Below are 18,001 nucleotides of genomic sequence, written 5' to 3'. Positions count from 1 at the left end.
CATGGGAAGAGCCCTGGTTTTGGAGCCAGACCACCTGAATTGGCCTCCCGCATGGACTTAGCTGTGTGGCAATGAGACAAGGCATTTTATTCTTTGAATTTCAGTTTTGTAAGCATAAAAAGGGGAAAAATAAAACCCATACTTTAGAAAGGTTTAGAAACACTACATTCAGCAAGTCATAGCTAAGTCACCGTCACCAATGGTAGTCAAGTGTGTGGTGCAGCAGTAAACATTTGGAGTCGACTCATTTACGGAACTCAAATGCCCTCACATTTAGGGAGAAATAGAAAGAATTATGACTCATGAAATCGAGCTGAGGCTGGCACTTCTGTCCCTCCCAACAGGTTTCCAGAAAGCTATTTGCACACGACGCATTCGCCAAACCACTGGAAATCATTCTACCCTATACTTTTTTCCACCCCGCCTCACGTCCTTGCCCTATGACCGGGTTCCTACCCCAACCTCTGCCCCAACACTTAGGGGAGGAGTTGCGGGCCTCTTTCTACAGTGGATAGGATTCCGAAGGGGAGAGTAAATCAGTAAGGCTCCACCCATTTCACAGGAGGCCTAGAGACGGGCGCTCCCCTTTCCCCTCCCGCCGGACCTGCCAGGAGGTGGGCTGGCGCGGAGGGAGGGCCCTGTCCCCTGTCCCTTTAAGGAGGAGGGCCAAACGCCGGCCGAGAGTGCGGCGTAGCCCCCCCGCCGCCGCGCCCTCACCCCACAGCAGCTGCAGCCCCAGCCGGCCGCCCCTCCGCCAGCCGAATCCGCCGCTCTGACCCCGGACAGTAAGTCGCCACCATGGTGAAGATCGTAACAGTTAAGACCCAGGCGTACCCGGACCAGAAGCCGGGCACGAGCGGGCTGCGGAAGCGGGTGAAGGTGTTCCAGAGCAGCGCCAACTACGCGGAGAACTTCATCCAGAGTATCATCTCCACCGTGGAGCCGGCGCAGCGGCAGGAGGCCACGCTGGTGGTGGGCGGGGACGGCCGGTTCTACATGAAGGAGGCCATCCAGCTCATTGCCCGCATCGCTGCCGCCAACGGGGTAAGGGATGCGCGGCCCCGTGCCGCTGTGCTCCCTGGCGTGTGTGCGACGTGCGGCCCGCGGCGCCCTCCCTTGCTCGGGGCCGGCCGCTTCCGCGCGCTGCCGCCCCGGTCTCCACCTCCCGCTCCTCCCCCTCCTCCGCGCTCGCTCTTCTGGCCTGGGGGCCCGACGGAGGTCGCCGGGCTGGGGAAAGTGGCCACGGGAACCGGCAGAGCTGCTCGCCTGACTCCCGGGGCGCGGGAAGGTGCGGGCGCGGAGCCTCCCAAGGTCATGCCCGACTCTCCGTCTCTAGCCGCTGCCTTCCCTCTCCCCGTCCCCCGCCCCTCCCGAGGCGTCTGACATTTGCCTTAACCTTGCCGCCTTGGAAGATACGGTTACGGCGCAAAGTGCTGTTGCCTTAAGCAGGAAAGGTTAGACTGCCGCCGCCTCGCCCAGAGTCCCCTCGCATCCCGCCCGCTCCCCTGCTATTCTCGGCTAGGACTGGCGCTTCCCGCTGGCTCGGAGCCCGACACTGTGGGGCAAGGGTGGCGAGAGCACCCATTCCCCTGGGGCGTCAGGTTGGCAGATCTCAGCAGGCGGGTGCCAATCTTCTCTCCCCGCCCCCTAGTTTGCCTTGGTTCCGAACTCCTGCCCTTTGCGCGGCCTGCTTGCTGGGGGGCAGGCTTTTGAAAAATCTAGTCTTTGCCCAGTGGTGCCCGGGATCTGTTCCACCGACGGGGCTGGAGCTGAATTTTCATTAGAATGGCAACATACCCAAAGGCGCCCTTACGCAAGCAAGCAGTCGTGGCAGGCCAGGAAATTAACGCAACACCTTGGTTCTGCCCCTGGCCTAGGAAAGTTAACTGACTTGATTGGGCGGGTCCACTCGGATAAGGGAAATTTTAAAAAAAGGTTTTTCAGTAAATCTGATATATGGAAATGTGGGGCCGGGCATGGTGGCTCACGCCTGTAATCCCAGCACTTCGGGAGGCTGAGGGTGGTGGATCACCTGAGGTCAGGAGATCGAGACCACCCTGGCTAACACAGTGAAACCCCGTCTCTACTAAAAAATACAAAAAAAAAAAAAAAAAAAAAATTAGCCGGGCGTGGTGGTGGGCGCCTGTAGTCCCAGCTACTCGGGAGGCTGAGGCAGGAGAATGGCGTGAACCCGGGAGGCGGAGCTTGCAGTGAGCCGAGATCCCGCCACTGCACTCTAGCCTGGGCGACAGAGCGAGACTCCGTCTCAAAAAAAAAAAAAAGAAAAGAAGAAAGAAAATGTGGATTGATAAGTTGGGGCTAATTATTAACTTACTTTTGTAGAACATTTCTAAGGAGTTCTAAGGACCAAGTTTTCTTTCTGTATTTTAAGTGAGATTTGACTTATGCCCAGTTCTTCTGGAACGCATCCCCTGAAATGGATATTTTTATTCATTTTAATAGTACTTTATTTATCTTATTTTGTTGACATTGAGTACTATTTGCCAAGCACCATGGTAAGCACTTCATTTCTAGGTCTCATTTATCCTCCTGCAGCCTGGGCGCTATCTACATCTGCCTCCCTGGGCCAAACATTTATAAGCATCAATGAGAGAAGATTGCCTGGATTTGTTTACTTTGTGCTCCTGAATTTTCAGACAAGCACAAATTCCCATGAAAGAAAAACAGACAATAGCTGTATCCCAGTAGATCCCTTCATTTCCCTGTTACCACCTGTGCTGAATTTGCATTTCATTCATTCATTCATTTATTCAGTCATTCAACAGATCCTGTTGAATACCATGTTCAGAGAAATGTGTGGACTAAAAGGATGATGCAGACCCAAGACTTGTCCTTAAGGAGCTTACAGCAGAGTGGGAATTTTAGGTGTCCAGATGGAAATTTGTCCATTTGAGAGTAGTGTGGGGTGGGAAGGAAAGAATTAGTTAAGACTAAAAAAAAGGTCTTAAAACTTCATCACCCTTTAGCCATTGCCCTATTGCTCTTCTCTCAGCCAACCTTTGTAAAAGCTTTCTGCATTCACTATTTCTCATTCTCACCTCCAGTTTACTTGCCATTTCCCTGCAATCTGGCTTCTGCCCCCTCCACTACTCCAGTAGAAGTGCTCTTGCCAAAGTTACTAGTGACTTGCCAGTTACTAAATTCATGGAATACACTCTAGGTCTAATTTTCTTTGGCCTTTCTGCTGCATTTGGCACTGCTGATTTTGTACTCTTGTAAAGTTCTTCCTCCCTTGGCCTTGCTTACTCTTCTGATTCTACTCGCACTTTTTGGAAGTTCCTTCATGGGCTGCACATTGACTATTCCCTGGGTTTCTTTTTTCTTTTTTCTTTTTTTTTTTTTTTTTTGAGATGGAGTCTTACTCTGTCGCCTAGGCTGGAGTGCAGTGGCGCAGTCAGCTGACTGCAACCTCTGCTTCCCAGGTTCAGGTTCAAGCAATTCTCCTGCCTCAGCCTCCTGAGTAGCTGGGATTACAGGCATGCACCACCACACCTGGCTAATTTTTATATTTTTAGTAGAGATGAGGTTTCACCATCTTGGCCAGGTTGGTCTCGAACTTCTGATCTCAGGTGATCCACCCTCCTCGGCCTCCCAAGGTGCTGGGATTACAGGCGTGAGCCACTGCGCCTGGCCTATTCCCTAGGTTTCTACGCTCAGGTTGTTCTCTGATTTTGTTCACTCTCTCTACTCACTCGGGATTTAAATATGCTACTCTTTCTCTTGTGATATGATTCAGTCCAGATAGCATCTTCAGAAAGCTTTCTGACACCCCATCCCTACCACTCTTCTCCACCTATTAAGTGCTCCTTTCCCATAGATAGTTCTAGAATATATATATTAAATTCTAGTGAAGTTTTCTGTTTACATGTCACAGCCTCCAACTAGAGAGTAAGCTTCTTTAAGTCAGACCTGTGTTTTACCTGTATCTGCAATGCCTAGGACTATGTAGCATTCAATGAATTCTTGTTTATTTGCTCTGAACTGTGAGTCACTTTTGTATTCTAGCACTTGATTTAAAGCCAGCATATAGTTGGTGACCAATAAATTTATTCACATCAGACATTTATTATGTGCTTGCTTTACATCAGACATTGTACTTGAGATACAAAATATTTTTGCCCTTGGGAAAGACATAGTGTGGAAGGGGTGGTAGACAGGAGTAAGCAGACAGCACAATGTGTCAGGTGTTGTGATGGAGGGATGTGCAGGTGTCTTTAACCTGAAGGGCTGTACTTGGGAGGGGAAGATGAAGGGAGGGAGGCTCCATAGAGGGGTGGTAGCTGAATTGAGTCTTAAAGAATGACTTGGAGTTCCCAAAGTGGGTTTGTCTGGTAGGAGGAATTCTCAGCAGAATGAATACAAATTGAGGGAGTTTAGATTAGATACAAATGCAAATTTCTAATCCTTTTTTGTTTCATCCACAAAGGTTGGGAATAATACATACCTGGAGAGCCTGTTGTGAGAATTAGATGAAACAACATATTTACAAGTACCTCACTTGGAAACTATTCGAATGACAGGTGTGTTATCAATGTTTTGTTGGTATTAGGACACAATCCAACCCGATGCAGTTATGAGCCACCCAGATGGTCTCCCACCTTCCTCTAATCCTCAACAGCCTCAACCAATATAGAGGGGTTCCGTGTTAGTCAGAACCCAATTGGGTACAAATGACAAAAACCTTACTTGGATTACTCCAAGTGAAAAAGGAATTTATTGGCCCATGTTACTGAAAAGTCCAAGAGAATCCCAATGAATTCTTTAGTTGAAACTATTCCTGGTCTCTAAAAATCACTTCTGGGTCTAATGATCTGCAAATGACCAGCATCAGAAATTGAGGAGAGTTTAAGCTCACAAGTAAATGAATGTGTACATGTTTTGAAGGATGATTTATCACCACCCTAAGCAAAATAAAATAAATGCCTTCGTGGGAACTTATGAGTAAGGAGGGTATTTGTTGTTGTTGTTGTTGTCAAGTTACAGGGATTCTTTTGTCACGCCTCCTTTGCTACTCATTTGTGCAAACTATGGAGCCCCTTCTCAGAATATATATTTTTTAAAATTTGAGACATGGTCTTACTCTGTTGCCCAGACTGTAGCACAGTAGCGCGATCGTGGCTTACTGCAGCCTCAGTCTCCCCAGGTTCAGTTGATTCTCCCACCTCAGCCTCCTAAGTAGCTGGGGTCTACAGGTGCGTGCCACCATGCCTGGCAAATTGTTTTATATTTTTTGTAGAGATGGGGTTTCACCAAATTGCCCAGGCTGATCTCGAACTCATGGGCTCAAGCGATCTGCCTGCCTCAGCCTTGCCTCCCAAAATGCTGGGATTACAAGTGTGAGCCATCGTGCCCGGGCAGAGTAATTTTATTTTTAAGTGATTAAAACAAAATACAAAGCATTACAAAGGAAGCAAAATTATACTGAAGTATAATCAAAATATTAAAAAACCAGATTTGTGATATATCAAGATACATGCTTCTTTACTGACATTAGATAGCAAGATTTGTGGAAGATTTAATACTGCCTTACTTCAGAGTAGTGGTGAGTATAAATGGTGTTTTGAGATGTCTGCAATCTCAGTATTTTGAGATAACTATAATAGGATATGAAAATATAATTTTTATTGATGATAAATTCCTAGGTAGTAGTAGTAATAGTAGCAGTAGTAGTAATAATGCTGTGGTTTGCTTCTTACATTTATAATAAAAGGAAATGCTAAATTTCAGTTAGATGTTAGTGAAAATAAGGATTGTTTTGTTTATTTTGTCATTCATATTCATGGACCCCATTGAATTCTACCCAAGGACCTCTTGAGGTAGGGGGAGGGGGTGTAAGCATCCCAAGTTAAGAACCCCACACTGAACAATGATCCTTTTTTAGTGTCAGGTGATGCCTGTACCAAAATGGACCTCAAACACATGACCCAGAGGTTAAGGGTCTCGTGTTCTCAGAGCAAACTGGTGGGACTTTGCAAACTTTGCCTTATAGTGGAGGAACTCCACTGTCTCCCGCTTGAAGTGAACCACCCTTTTCTGAACTTCCATGAGATACATCTGCAAACACTGCTGAAGAAACATGTTTCTGGCTATAGTAGTTCACATTTCCTGAGAAGGAAAGAAAAGAACACTGAGCAGGAAGGGGAAGGTTTTGACATTCTTGGGTAGTTGGAGATAGGTGGAGGCACCTTGCTACCTTTACTTTAAACCTTATATCCCTGGGGCAGGGATGACTTGGCAGAGAAACACCTTCAAGTCACTTTTCTTTTTTTTTTTTTTTTTTTGAGACGCTGTCTTGCTCTATTGCCCTAGGCTGGAGTGCAGTTGCAGGATCTTGGCTCACTGTAACCTCCGCCTCCTGGGTTCAAGTGATTCTTCTGCCTCAGCCTCCCGAGTAGCTGGGACTACAGGTGTGCGCCACCATACCCAGCTAATTTTTGTATTTTTAGTAGAAACGGGGTTTCACCATGTTGGCCAGGATGGTCTGGATCTCTTGACCTCATCATCCGCCCGCCTCGGCCTCACAAAGTGCTGGGATTACAGGTGTGAGCCACCGCGCCCGGCCCAAGTCACTTTTTAATACGCTGTAACCCCCACTTTTTTTTTTTAAAAACGCTTTTTAAATTATGGTAGGGCTGGGCATGGTGGCTTACCACACTTGAGTGGGTCACTTGAGCCCAGGAGTTCCAAACCAGCTTGGACAACATGATGAAACCCCTTCTTTACAAAAAAATAAAAAAACTTAGCCTGGTATGGTTGCAGGCACCTGTGGTCCCAGCTACTTGAGGGACTGAGGTAGGAAGATCACATTCAGCCTGCAAGGTCGAGGCTGCAGTGAGCTGTGATTGCACCACTGCACTCCAGCCTGGGCGATGGCAAGACCCTGTCTCAAAAATAAATAAATAAATATATAAATAAATATAAAATGAATTATGGTGGGCTTTGAATAATTGTTCTCCCCTTGTTTACACTTTCTGATTTTGAATCAGCACTGAATGCCAGGATGGATAACCTATTGTCCTTTCCATCCAGGAGCATACAATCTTTTGGGGGAGGTAAGACAGAAGAAACACATAGACATACAAAGAACAGAATTAGAAAACATGCTGAGCTAAGTGAGAGAGAGAACATTTTGGATTGGGAAAGAAGAGGTGCCTGCACCTAAAACCAATTATGTCTTGAAGAGCGGATAGTGTGCGATAGAAGATGGGGCTGCCTTTCAGGAAGGGGACCTGCTGAGAGAAGTGAGAAAGAGGGAATAGGCAGGACTCTTTTTTAGAGCCAGGCACTTAGTCACTAAACAATCTTTGTTACATAAAATACTTAAATCAACTTGCTTGGGAGTTTCTCTTTCTTGGCTTCACTAATGCTCTTGGTGAAACATCTTTTTCCTTTTTCTTTCTTTTTTAATCAAATGTAATGCTCATGAAATTTTGTAGAATAAAAAGAAAAACATTCTCCCTTTTTGAGATAGAGGGTTTGTTTTGTTTAGAGTGCTCTACTGTTTTGGAAAGAGTGACTCATTCAATAAATATTTATTGAGCACCTATTAGGTTCTCGGTACTAGGGATACAACAGTGAATTGAACAAAGTTTCTGCTCTACAGAGCTGTGGGGTTCTCGTTGAGCCTGACAGATGATAAACGTGTCAAATGAAGATAAATTCTCTGAAGAAAAATAAAACCCAGTAAAGGGGACAGCATTAGAGGATGGGCTGCTCTTTTTAGTGCAGCAATTGGGATGTCTGATAAACCTCATGAGAGCAGAGACCTGAATGAAGTGAAGGAGTGAGCCATGCAGATATCCGTGAAAAGACTTCCAGACAGAGGAAGAGTTAGATGGAAAGGATAAACACATATAATCCTTTAATGTTATAAAATTATGCCTCAGGTAAATAAATGTAGCATACATTTTATTGTACAAAGGGTCCCAATATACTATGACATTTTACATATAGATTATAAGTATTATTCTATTATAAATTTATCTTGGGATAATAAGATGTGTAATCAGCATTGATCAAATATTTAACAATAATTTTTTTCTCTCTTGGACTGTAGGGTAGGGAAAACTTTTCATCTACTTTCCTAGGTTATATATTGGGGGCTTGCAAATTAAATGTAAAAGATGAATGAGCAACAAAAATACATTTGTGGGAGTTTGCAGAAAAATGTGACAGGAGGCAGTTAGACTTGGGGGCCTATACATCATCTCAGTAGGGGAAGGCGGAGGAGGAGAAGAGCATTTGCTGGAAACCACGACTTTAGGAAAGATAAATCAGTCCTTAAGAGAATAGGTAAGAGATGTGATAGTTTTATGCCAGTGTCTATTTAGTTATGGTAATAAGAGTCGATCTTCCCTGGTTGTGAAACTCCAGAGTTCCTTTGGGGCACGCTGCTTTTAAGACAGATGAAGGAGTTTAGTAAAAAGCCTATTTTTAAATGACTGTGGCTCAGAATAATTTTTATGTCACAGTGGTATAGTCCGGACCCCTTTAGACTTTAGAAGAGCTTTCAGGAGAATGATTTGAGTGAGCTACACTTCTAAGAAAGTGAAGCAGGAAAGTTTGAACTGATCCCTTTATTCTCCTCCAAGTTCCCTTGAGGCCCACACAGACATAGCCAGTTATTCTGTTGACTTTGAAGCTGTGCTCATAGTTGGGATCCACCTTTAAAAAATGGCTCCTGAGTGTGTTATGTAAGTAATGGCTAGCTGAGGGCTTTAGTTGGGAGGACTGTGGAGAAGACTTTTCTCCCCTGGGGTCCTCAAAGGGGAAAGAAATCACAAGGGGGCAGCATAGGGAGTTGTTTGGAAAGGATGAGAAGGCTGTGCTTAGTGTTGGGATATGTGGGTGGATGTAAGCTGGGTTTTGTTTTGTTTAGTTTTTTAAACTTCAGCTGTTGGAAGTCCTCCTTCCCGTAGCTTCTCTAAATCACCACTGAGCTGATTCCCCGAGGCATAAAAACAGCCCTGAATTAACACAGTGGGGAATGCTAATTAAGTCATGCCAATAAAGATTTAATCATGAATCAGAAACACTTGGAGAATTATGTTTTCATATTGGAAAGATGTTCTTTTTTTCTCCATGAGTACCCCAAAGTGTTTTTGAAGGATGAAATGCGATAGGTGGTAGGACAGAAATATTTGGTTGACTTGTCCAGTATGCTAATGGTGTTGGAACAGGGACTCCAGTCTTCTGATATTTCATCTGGTTGGTCTTTTCCATAAATAAATATATCCGAGAGCAAGTAGTTCTGGGGATTGTTATAATATCCTGGTTAATAGCATGGAGAAATTGGCTTGGGCAATGTTAAGTAGGAGTTTCAGAGCTTTTAATATATGAGTCCTGTGAGTTTGTAAAAGGACCCCAAACAGAATAATTTTGGGAAATATCAATCTATACCATGCTGGGTTGATAGGACCATCTATATTATACAAGAATCTTTGCAGATTTATGTTAAGTTTCTTCTTTTTAAACTGCCATTAAGGGCATGCAGGGAAGATGAAATTTTGTTTTCGTATCCATGTATACCATATGGCTTATTTTGACAACTAATATATGAATTTGTTCTTGGCTGCTTTGAGTGTGATTGATTCAGCCCAATAAGTATTTTCTAACCAGGTCACCACATGTAGGGTTATGAGGTAAGTGACAAAAGTCCTTCTGACCAAATATTAGTCCTGTATGTTGTACTCCAATGTGCTCACAAGCATCTCTGTTGCTCAAGAGTGAATTGAAATGGCTACTACGTTGTTTGAGTCCAGAGGGCTTAATCTGCATGGTGTCATAGCCATTTGGGGGCTAAACCCACAAGTGTGAGGATTGTAAACTGGCAGAGAGCTCAAAATGAGCTGATTGGTGAAACTTCATGGTGATCTCCTAGGATGCAGCAGAGAACAATACAGGCTCAGTCCTCACATGCTTGGGACTTAAGGTGAAGGTTTGTGTTGGAGGCTAGATGGGTTACAGACAAGCAGAGAACTTCCGCAAGGTGCTGTCAGCACTGGGATGGAGGTGAGCAAAGGAGGCTAGGAAAGCACAAAGGAGGCGTGCCTGGTTCCAGCAGAGGGAGTAGGGAAGTGACAACTAAAACCAGACCTGAAGGTGAAGAGCAGAGAGGAATGTTCCAGGCAGAACCAGAGGTGAGAGAATTTGGCATGTTGAAGAGAAAGCTCCCCTCACTGCCCCCCAACTCCATGTTTTTGTTTCATACTCTACAAGGAGCAACTGCACTAAAAATGTACCTCATGTTTTCTATTTTACAAGTTACTGCCACATGCATGGCCTTATTTCCTGTCTACAGCAAACCTTTCAGGTGTCCCAGGTCACAAAGTCAGGAAAAGAGCCTGGGAACTGCCCCCACTCTTCCTAGAATGTAAGAGGTTTTGGGCCATGTTCCAAATACCAGGTTCCCACTGAGAGTGGCTGAGGATAATGCCAATCTGGGCAAAGTTTTAAGCAGGAAATGAGTATGTGGAGTAGGGAAGTGCGGAGATCTTGCTATGTAAATCAGAGCTACTTTTCTCACTACTGGGTTGAATTAAAACCAGTTTCTGGAATCACAATGTAAAACAAGAGGCAAAATCCACCTCGAGGCACATTGGTTTTTATTCCTTAAATGTTCCACGTAAAAAACGAAAACTGAGTCAGTAGAACAGAATCCTAAGACCAGATGGCTTCCCAGGATCAGTGGGGGCAAGCCATTAACTATCATCTAGTTAATAGAGGAAATTGCATTTTACAGTGAGGTGGGTTCTAGAGTTCAAGTGGAAGATGAAACTTCAGTCAAAATCATCCTTAAAGTCCCATAGGAAAGTACCGCATTGGAGAACAACATGTAACACAACAGGTATGTCTTTAAATAGCAGAAGGACACTCAAGATGCCCATACTTTGAGAAGCACGTGGGGACTAAGACTGAGCAAGGGCCCGTGGTCACTGGGTGAAATGGTGGCAGAATTGCCCATGCTGTTTAAATTTCACTCTTTTCTTCTTTGTCTCCCTGGAAGTTCTATATACAACGGTTAAATTTGTGCAAGATAAATACTTGTATGATGTGACTACACTGCACATTCTTGATGCTACTCAGAGTGCACATATGAGAATCATCTCAATCATGATTCAACACATGCAACTTGGAGCACTTATGCCCTGTGCCTTTCTGCCTGGCTTATATTTGAAATCTGTTAGATTTCCTTGTCAAGGCTTGGTCTTACCACTGTAGATCTGTTTGGACCACTCTGAAAGAGTATATAGTTTGAGGTGCCTTCCAAAGCGAATTTGATGTACACCACGTAGCCTATAAGGAATTTTTACAATTTTATAGGTTCAATCAACTGTTGTAACAGAGACTCAGAACAACAGTGGATTAAACAAGATGTTTTTCTGTCTTGTGGAATATTCTGGTGTCAGCAGGCCAAGACTAGCATGATGGATCCATGATGGTGGGACCTAACCTCTTTAATCCTGTTGCTCTGCCATCTTGAAGGTGTTGCCCTTGCCCATCTGGTTGCAGATGACTCCCACCACCACATCCACGTTTCAGCTAGTGGGCACGGGAGAGATGGGGCAGAGTGTCTTCCCCCTTTAAAATCAGGAAATTGCATACCTGACTACTGTTCGCAATCCATTGGTTAGATCTAACATGCAGGCCACATTTACTTGCAAGAAGGGCTGAAAATGTAGACTATATTGAGAGGCACATGGCCCCCTGAAAATGAATGGTTCTGTTACCTTTAAGAAGAGAAGGAACACTAGAAATATGTGCCATGGTCCACCTCTTTGGCCATGAAGACAACCATGCTCATTGTTCTTCCTGCCTATTGAAACACAGCACTCCTTTCCAGGGGAGGCACCCCAGATTCCTTCCAGTTACCCAGTCAGTACTCAGTGTTCATAGTTCTCTCCATCAAGCCCATGTGTGGCTCCTTGTGTAAAGTTAAAGACAAATTATCAGGCCCCCTGTCCCCACTACATAACTATGTATAACTATATATATAGGGAGGGAGTTACATAACTCTGTGTGTGTGTGTATGTATAAAGAGAGGGGATATAGCTGTTTATTTACATATGTAGATCAGTCACTAGCCATAGGACTGTTCACATTGTTGCATTGTGCTGGCTGGGAATGCACAATCCTGTCCTGGCAGTGGAGTAGGTCCACAGGGAACCCTGGTTCCACTCTCAGGGAGGAACTCTATCCACCTGCTCATGTAAATATATTTATTGAGTAAATATATTTATTGAGTAGGAGTGGACATTGGAGAAGGCCCTAAAAGTCCTTTTGGGGCTGTACAGCTTATGTAACCTGCTTCCTGCTGATGGAAGTTGGAGGAAAAGAGGCAGGAGTGAGTTTTGCAGGCCAGGCTCCTGGCTCTTTCACTGTACAGTACCTTCACAAATTTAGTAGGCTTCTGGCCTATCCTGATCAGTTCCATGTGCTGGTAATCACAGTGAAAGTTCTCACCTAGATAGTTTTGAAACCTAAAAACTTTGACTTGTATTTATTGGATGCTTTGTCCCTCCCTTGATTTCTCTATTACTGATGGCTACCTTGAGACAGGTGGAAAAGATAGGCTAGTACGAAGGCAGTATCCTTAATCTGATTTTGCTGGTGGGCTAGTTCCCATTGTCTGACAGAGAATCCTGGGGAATATTTTATTTATTATTATTTATTATTTTTATTTTTTTGAGACAGGGTCTCACTGTGCCATCCAGGCTGAGTGCAGTGGTGTGATCATGGCTCACGGGAGCCTCGAATTCTCAGGCTCAAGTGATCCTCCCACCTCAGCCTCAGCCTGGGACTGCAGGCATGCACCACTACACCTGGCTAATTTTTTGTATTTTTGTAAAGATGAGGTTTTGCCTTGTTGCCCAAGCTGGTCTCCAGCTTCTGAGTTCAAGCAGTCCACCCACCTCGGCCTCTCAAAGTGTCAGGACTACAGGTGTGAGCCACCGCACCTGGCCCTGGGAAAGATTTTAGACACAGCCTTCTCTGCTAAGCCTGCCGCTTACTGTATAGCTGCTTTAACTTGGTTGCACAAATAGTTGTCATCTCTGTGATGCCACAAATTCCTGGACTTGGGCAGCATCATTTGCAGGCCACAGTAAAAAAAAAAAAAAAAAAAAAAAAAAAAGCTTCCTTTAGCAGAGCCCAACCTGCCTTTATTTCTATCTGCAGAATGGCCAGCCCTTGCCTGAGCTCCCGTCTTTATTGTAGCAAGAGGTAGTCGACAAGCACTCATGTTCTGAATTCTGCCAATCATTTGTCTCAAGCTACAAATTTGGTTGGCCAGTGGTCTGCCTTCCATGCTATCAGAGGCAACAATTTTTCCATGCCATAAAAAGCATGCTGATGCCACATGTTTTAGATTCTGTTTTGGTACAGAATACCAACTTTTTTGTTAAAATGTAGGTTTGGCTGCTGTTAGCAGAGTTTCCAAATAAAGTACTTAAAAGTTGATAGTAATGGAACCCTTCCTTTCATATCCTGGGTGTGGGCAGTCCAGGGCTGATGTGTGGCTCCATTATACACAGGGACCCATGCCCCTTTTCTTCTGTTGTGCAGCCTTCCCTGGAGTGTTGCTCTTATCTAGGTCCGGGATGGCTGCCCACCACCTTAGCTTCATGCCAGCCAACATGCCAGCAGGGGGAGAAAGATGGAGGAAGGCACACCTTTCTCAGAGATTGAACATATCTGTTGCACTCATGTTCCATTAATCAAAACTTAGCTAAGCCCACCTCTAGCAGCAAGGACGGCTGTGAAATATCAGTCTTCTTCTGGGTGTCATCTGTCAAGCTAAACATTGGGGATTTGACAAACTAAATGAAACAGAGAATTGATGTTGGGAAACAACCAATAGTTTATACTGTCCTAAGCATTCCTTCCAAATTTGGTGAAAATCACTGTCATTTTTAAGTGGTAGTGTTACAGAGAGAAGACAGAACTTAATTTTATATGGGCAGCTAGATTTTTGGAAGAGACCTTGACCGTCAGTTATTCCAACCCCACTTTAGAAAGGAACCAAGGCACAAACATTGCCATTGTGCGAGAGTCTTAAACTACTTTATTGAGATATGATTCACATACTATATAATTTACCCACTTAAAGTGAATCATTCAATATTTTTTAGTATATTCACAGAACTGTACAACCATCACCACAATCTAACTTTAGAATATTTCCATGATCCTAAAAGAAACCCCTTACATTAGCAGCCAATCTCCCTTGCTTCCCTACCCCTTCAGCCTTAAGCAGCCGTTAGTCTACTTTCAGTCTCTACGTTTGTGTGGGTAGACTTTACATGGACCAAACGTCCAGTTTTGGTTGCCAGGCAGGGGAAGTTACATTTACCAAGTGAAACCACAGGATCATGAGAAGCAAAGTAAGGGCTGTGTCAGGAGCAGCAGAATTAGTATCCCATGCTTCTGTGTGCCTTGTCCTGAGCATGGGAGGTTTAAAGATGTCCTCATTGGTAAGGAGCCGCCAGTTGAATGGGGAAGATTGACACATGCAAAACCAGACAGTAACCATTAGGTGTTATAAAAGCTAACACAAAAGGAAAAAGAGATGGCCGTGTGAGCTCAGGGCCAGCCTGGGATAGGCGAGTGTGCCTGGGATGGGTGGTATGCCTGGCGAAGGCGTTCTGCAGAAGATTAGTGTGTCTTTCTCAGCAGACTCTCTGTCCACAGCAGACCAGGCTGTCAAAAAAAGGAGGCGACATTTCTCCAGGAGAATAGCTTCTTCATTTTCATGAGGGTAAGCAATCAGATTTCTTTTTTTATAAACATATTTGAACTTATATATCCAAATTAGTATCGTACCCTGCCAAATCGCCACTCTGGGAACCATGTGCACACACCAGTGATGCGTCTAGTGCTCAAAGCATTTGAAACTCCTCTATGGGAATTATCTTTCAGCCAGTCGGTTTATGGGTCACCTAGGAAAACCAGTCACATTATTTTATAGTCATGCCTCATTTTTCACCTAAAGCGATGTAACAAGATTTGATCACCCACTTTATTCATTAGACATGGCTCCAGCCAATTTTTGTCTTTTTCCAAAGTTCAAATCTATTCTCAAAGGATGAAATTTGTCATGACTGAGGACTTTCAAAGAAAGTGCCGCAGGCAGTAAAAACAGTTACCCACTAAAAGAGTTAGAGAGGTGTCAGCATTGTTTGAATAAATATGTTGTTTCCCAAGGTGATTGTTTTGAAGGAGATAATGCTAATTGAGATGAATGTACTCTGGCATAACTGTTTAAAGGGAGTTACTGTATTTTATACCGTTCAAGCACGTTGACCTGTAGAGAGGAGCTTAGGAGACAGTTCTTGCCGAGGCAGAGTCCGGCATTCTGCTTTCTGCAGCCTACCGCAGTGGCCTGGGGATACAGTTCTCTTCCATTCTGGTAAACATTTAAACCTGCTTTGGTGAGGTATTTAGGAGCTGTACAAAATGGGAAGATTTGTTGAAATATAAACCGACAAAATGGTCGAATACCCGGCCCTGACTGAGGAAGAGAGTCCTGTCAGCTCTAAACCATAGAACCTGAAACCCAAATGCTAAGCCAGTGCCCACCTCGACTGTGAAATTGTCCCCTGACTTCAGAGGCCAGAAAATTGATCTGGGATGGCATAACTGGGTGGGGACAGGGAAAGGCCTTTTGATTTAGCAGTAAAACTATTAGGTTACACCACCTTCATGGGGACTTTGAAAAATGCATTCTGTGGAACAAGATGAAGTGCTTTTTAAAGGAAGATTTTGAAATGAAGCAAAAGGGAAATAAGTGTAGAAAACTCAGATAGAATCAGGGATAAGATTGGCACCTGTCATGAAAGCCCAGCTTCCTCTCTGGGCTGGGCCACACAGTTCACTCTAACAGCTTTGTGATCAAATACACGAGAAAATCACTTACCCCACAGTTTGCCATAGACAGCTCCTCCATATGTAGAAGTGGTATTCAAAAGAGTAATCGTAATATCTGCCTTGAAAGATTCTTGTGAGGATGAAATAAAATTTGTGAAGCACTTATTGTAGGGCCTGACACTGTAACTGGTTAGTAAAGAGAAGATTTTGATGATTCGATGATTATTATGATTATTCCAAATACTGAGGCCATTGGAAGGCAGCGGGAGGGGACAAGAAGATGGGCCTAGGGAGGGTCTTTGTGCCTCCTACCACCCTCACTTTTTGGCTGTCCTATGCTGCCTCTGTCCACACATTATCCCTTGGACTTTATCTGTCAGGCAGAGGTTCACAGTTGCTCTAAATCTCAGCCACAGGCCCATCAATCTGAGATCTTCACCTGTTTTGAATCACCAGCTAGCAGTGGCTAGCTAAGGATGGATATTTCAGGATGGATCTGTGGAATGGTTACTGGGCCCAGGCCAATGTCTTGCTGCAGATGGGAAGCTGCAAGAAATGTATGCTGGCATTTCTGGAAACCTCCTGGGACATGTGGATGTGTTCATTTGACAAGCACTGTGGAACACTTGTGTGCCAGGCACTGTGCACAGTGGTTGGGGGTACAGGATGAGTAAGACAAAGTCCTTGTGCTTCGGGTGCTCATGCTGGTGGAGGAGACAGGCACTCCATGGGTAGTTACAACAACAGGGTGTGAATTCTAGAACAGTCAGTCCTTGACTTACCATGGAATGATGAATTACAGTTGTTCAGCTTTACAGTGGTGTAAAAGTGATACACATTCAGTAGAAACCATACTTCGGATTTTGGATTTTGATCTTTTCTCAGGCTAGCAAAATGCAGGATGATACTCTAGGAGCAAGCCTCACCTCCCAGTCCACCATGCGGTCCCGAGGGTAAACGACCAATAGTGTACAATACAGGGTACTGTATTTAATAAATTATATGAGATCTTCCAACATTTTATTATAAATTAGGCTTTGTGTTCAATGATTTTCCCTAACTATAGGCTAAGGTAAGTGTTGTGGGCACACTTAAGGTAGGCTAGGCTAGGCCATGATGTTTGGTAGGTTAGGTGGATCAGATGCATTTTTGACTGATGATATTTTCAACTTACAATGGGTTCCAAATGGAAGTCAGGCCACTTGGTGGCTACCTAATTTTACCACATAACTTCAGTTCATAGTAGTGGGTTGGAAGTGAAGACTTTGAGACTTTGCTTCAAATCTCAGTTTCATAATTAATTGTACAATATCATGTATTCTGCTTATCTAAAACTGTTTTCTCACCAGTAAAGTGGGATTAATTCCAATATCTGCTATATCAGAGAATTTTATGAGGATTGAATGAAATAATGTACATATAAAGGTTTTGTGAATTCTAAGGTGCAACTCAAATATGAATTATTTGGTTGTTTTTGAAACTCCACTGTTGCTTCAGGGAAGTCACTCCACTAGACTAATTTAAGCCTCTTGCCAAAAACAAATCTCTACACACGGTTTCGTCTAGTTCTCTCAAAGTCCAAAACTCAGATGTGCTAAAGAATAATTAAAAAAAGTTACAGGCATTATGCCATTTTGAGAATCTTAGTGGAATATGAAAATTACATCTTTTATGTTAAAATTTATGTTAAAAGTATATATAATCTTTGGTGTGAGATCTGAGTTTGATTCCTGGACATGCTTGTTATTAGCTGTTTAATCTTGGGCAAATTGCTTGAGCTGCTTCTTTAATCATTTGTGAAATTAAAATAATATGTTTGGGGTTTTGATGGGAAATACAGACACTTTAAACTTCTTGGGAAAGGTTTCCCAGCCGTTACCCCCTCATTTTAACTTTTCTTCCCAGATTTGCCAATGACCTGTGAAGATGCTCTACACCTGCTAGCTTATAAATTTCAGAACAGAAATGTCTTTCTTACAGAGAGTGTTTCATGCACAGAGCCTGGGGGGAGGGAGAACTGTTCTATATAACTTTAGGTTTTCAATAATATGTCATCAGCCTGATACTTACTTTTCTCAAAAGAACACAGCAGCCAGCCCCAAAGTAAGCAAAATTG

The 18,001-nt window shown here is 43.9% G+C and overlaps 1 protein-coding gene across 2 annotated transcripts in view; it reads left to right on the top strand.

The window, feature by feature from the left end:
• Positions 1 to 466: 466 nt before the first annotated feature.
• The window catches only part of PGM1 (phosphoglucomutase 1), a 66,683-nt gene continuing 49,148 nt past the window's right edge, over positions 467 to 18,001 (top strand). Inside the window, exon 1 of one of the 2 annotated variants that reach the window (XM_054484379.2) lies at positions 467 to 1,044. In XM_054484379.2, the coding sequence (XP_054340354.1) occupies positions 799 to 1,044 (246 nt within the window). In that variant the 5' untranslated portion in view covers positions 467 to 798. Of the gene's footprint in view, positions 1,045 to 4,522; positions 4,542 to 18,001 lie in introns of those variants that run through there. The other variant, XM_054484382.2, reaches the window with a different exon arrangement.

The sequence above is a fragment of the Pongo pygmaeus genome, chromosome 1 (genome assembly GCF_028885625.2).
Source record: "Pongo pygmaeus isolate AG05252 chromosome 1, NHGRI_mPonPyg2-v2.0_pri, whole genome shotgun sequence".
In the NCBI taxonomy this organism is placed as follows: domain Eukaryota; kingdom Metazoa; phylum Chordata; class Mammalia; order Primates; family Hominidae; genus Pongo; species Pongo pygmaeus.
This window is presented reverse-complemented; position numbering and strand designations above follow the sequence as displayed.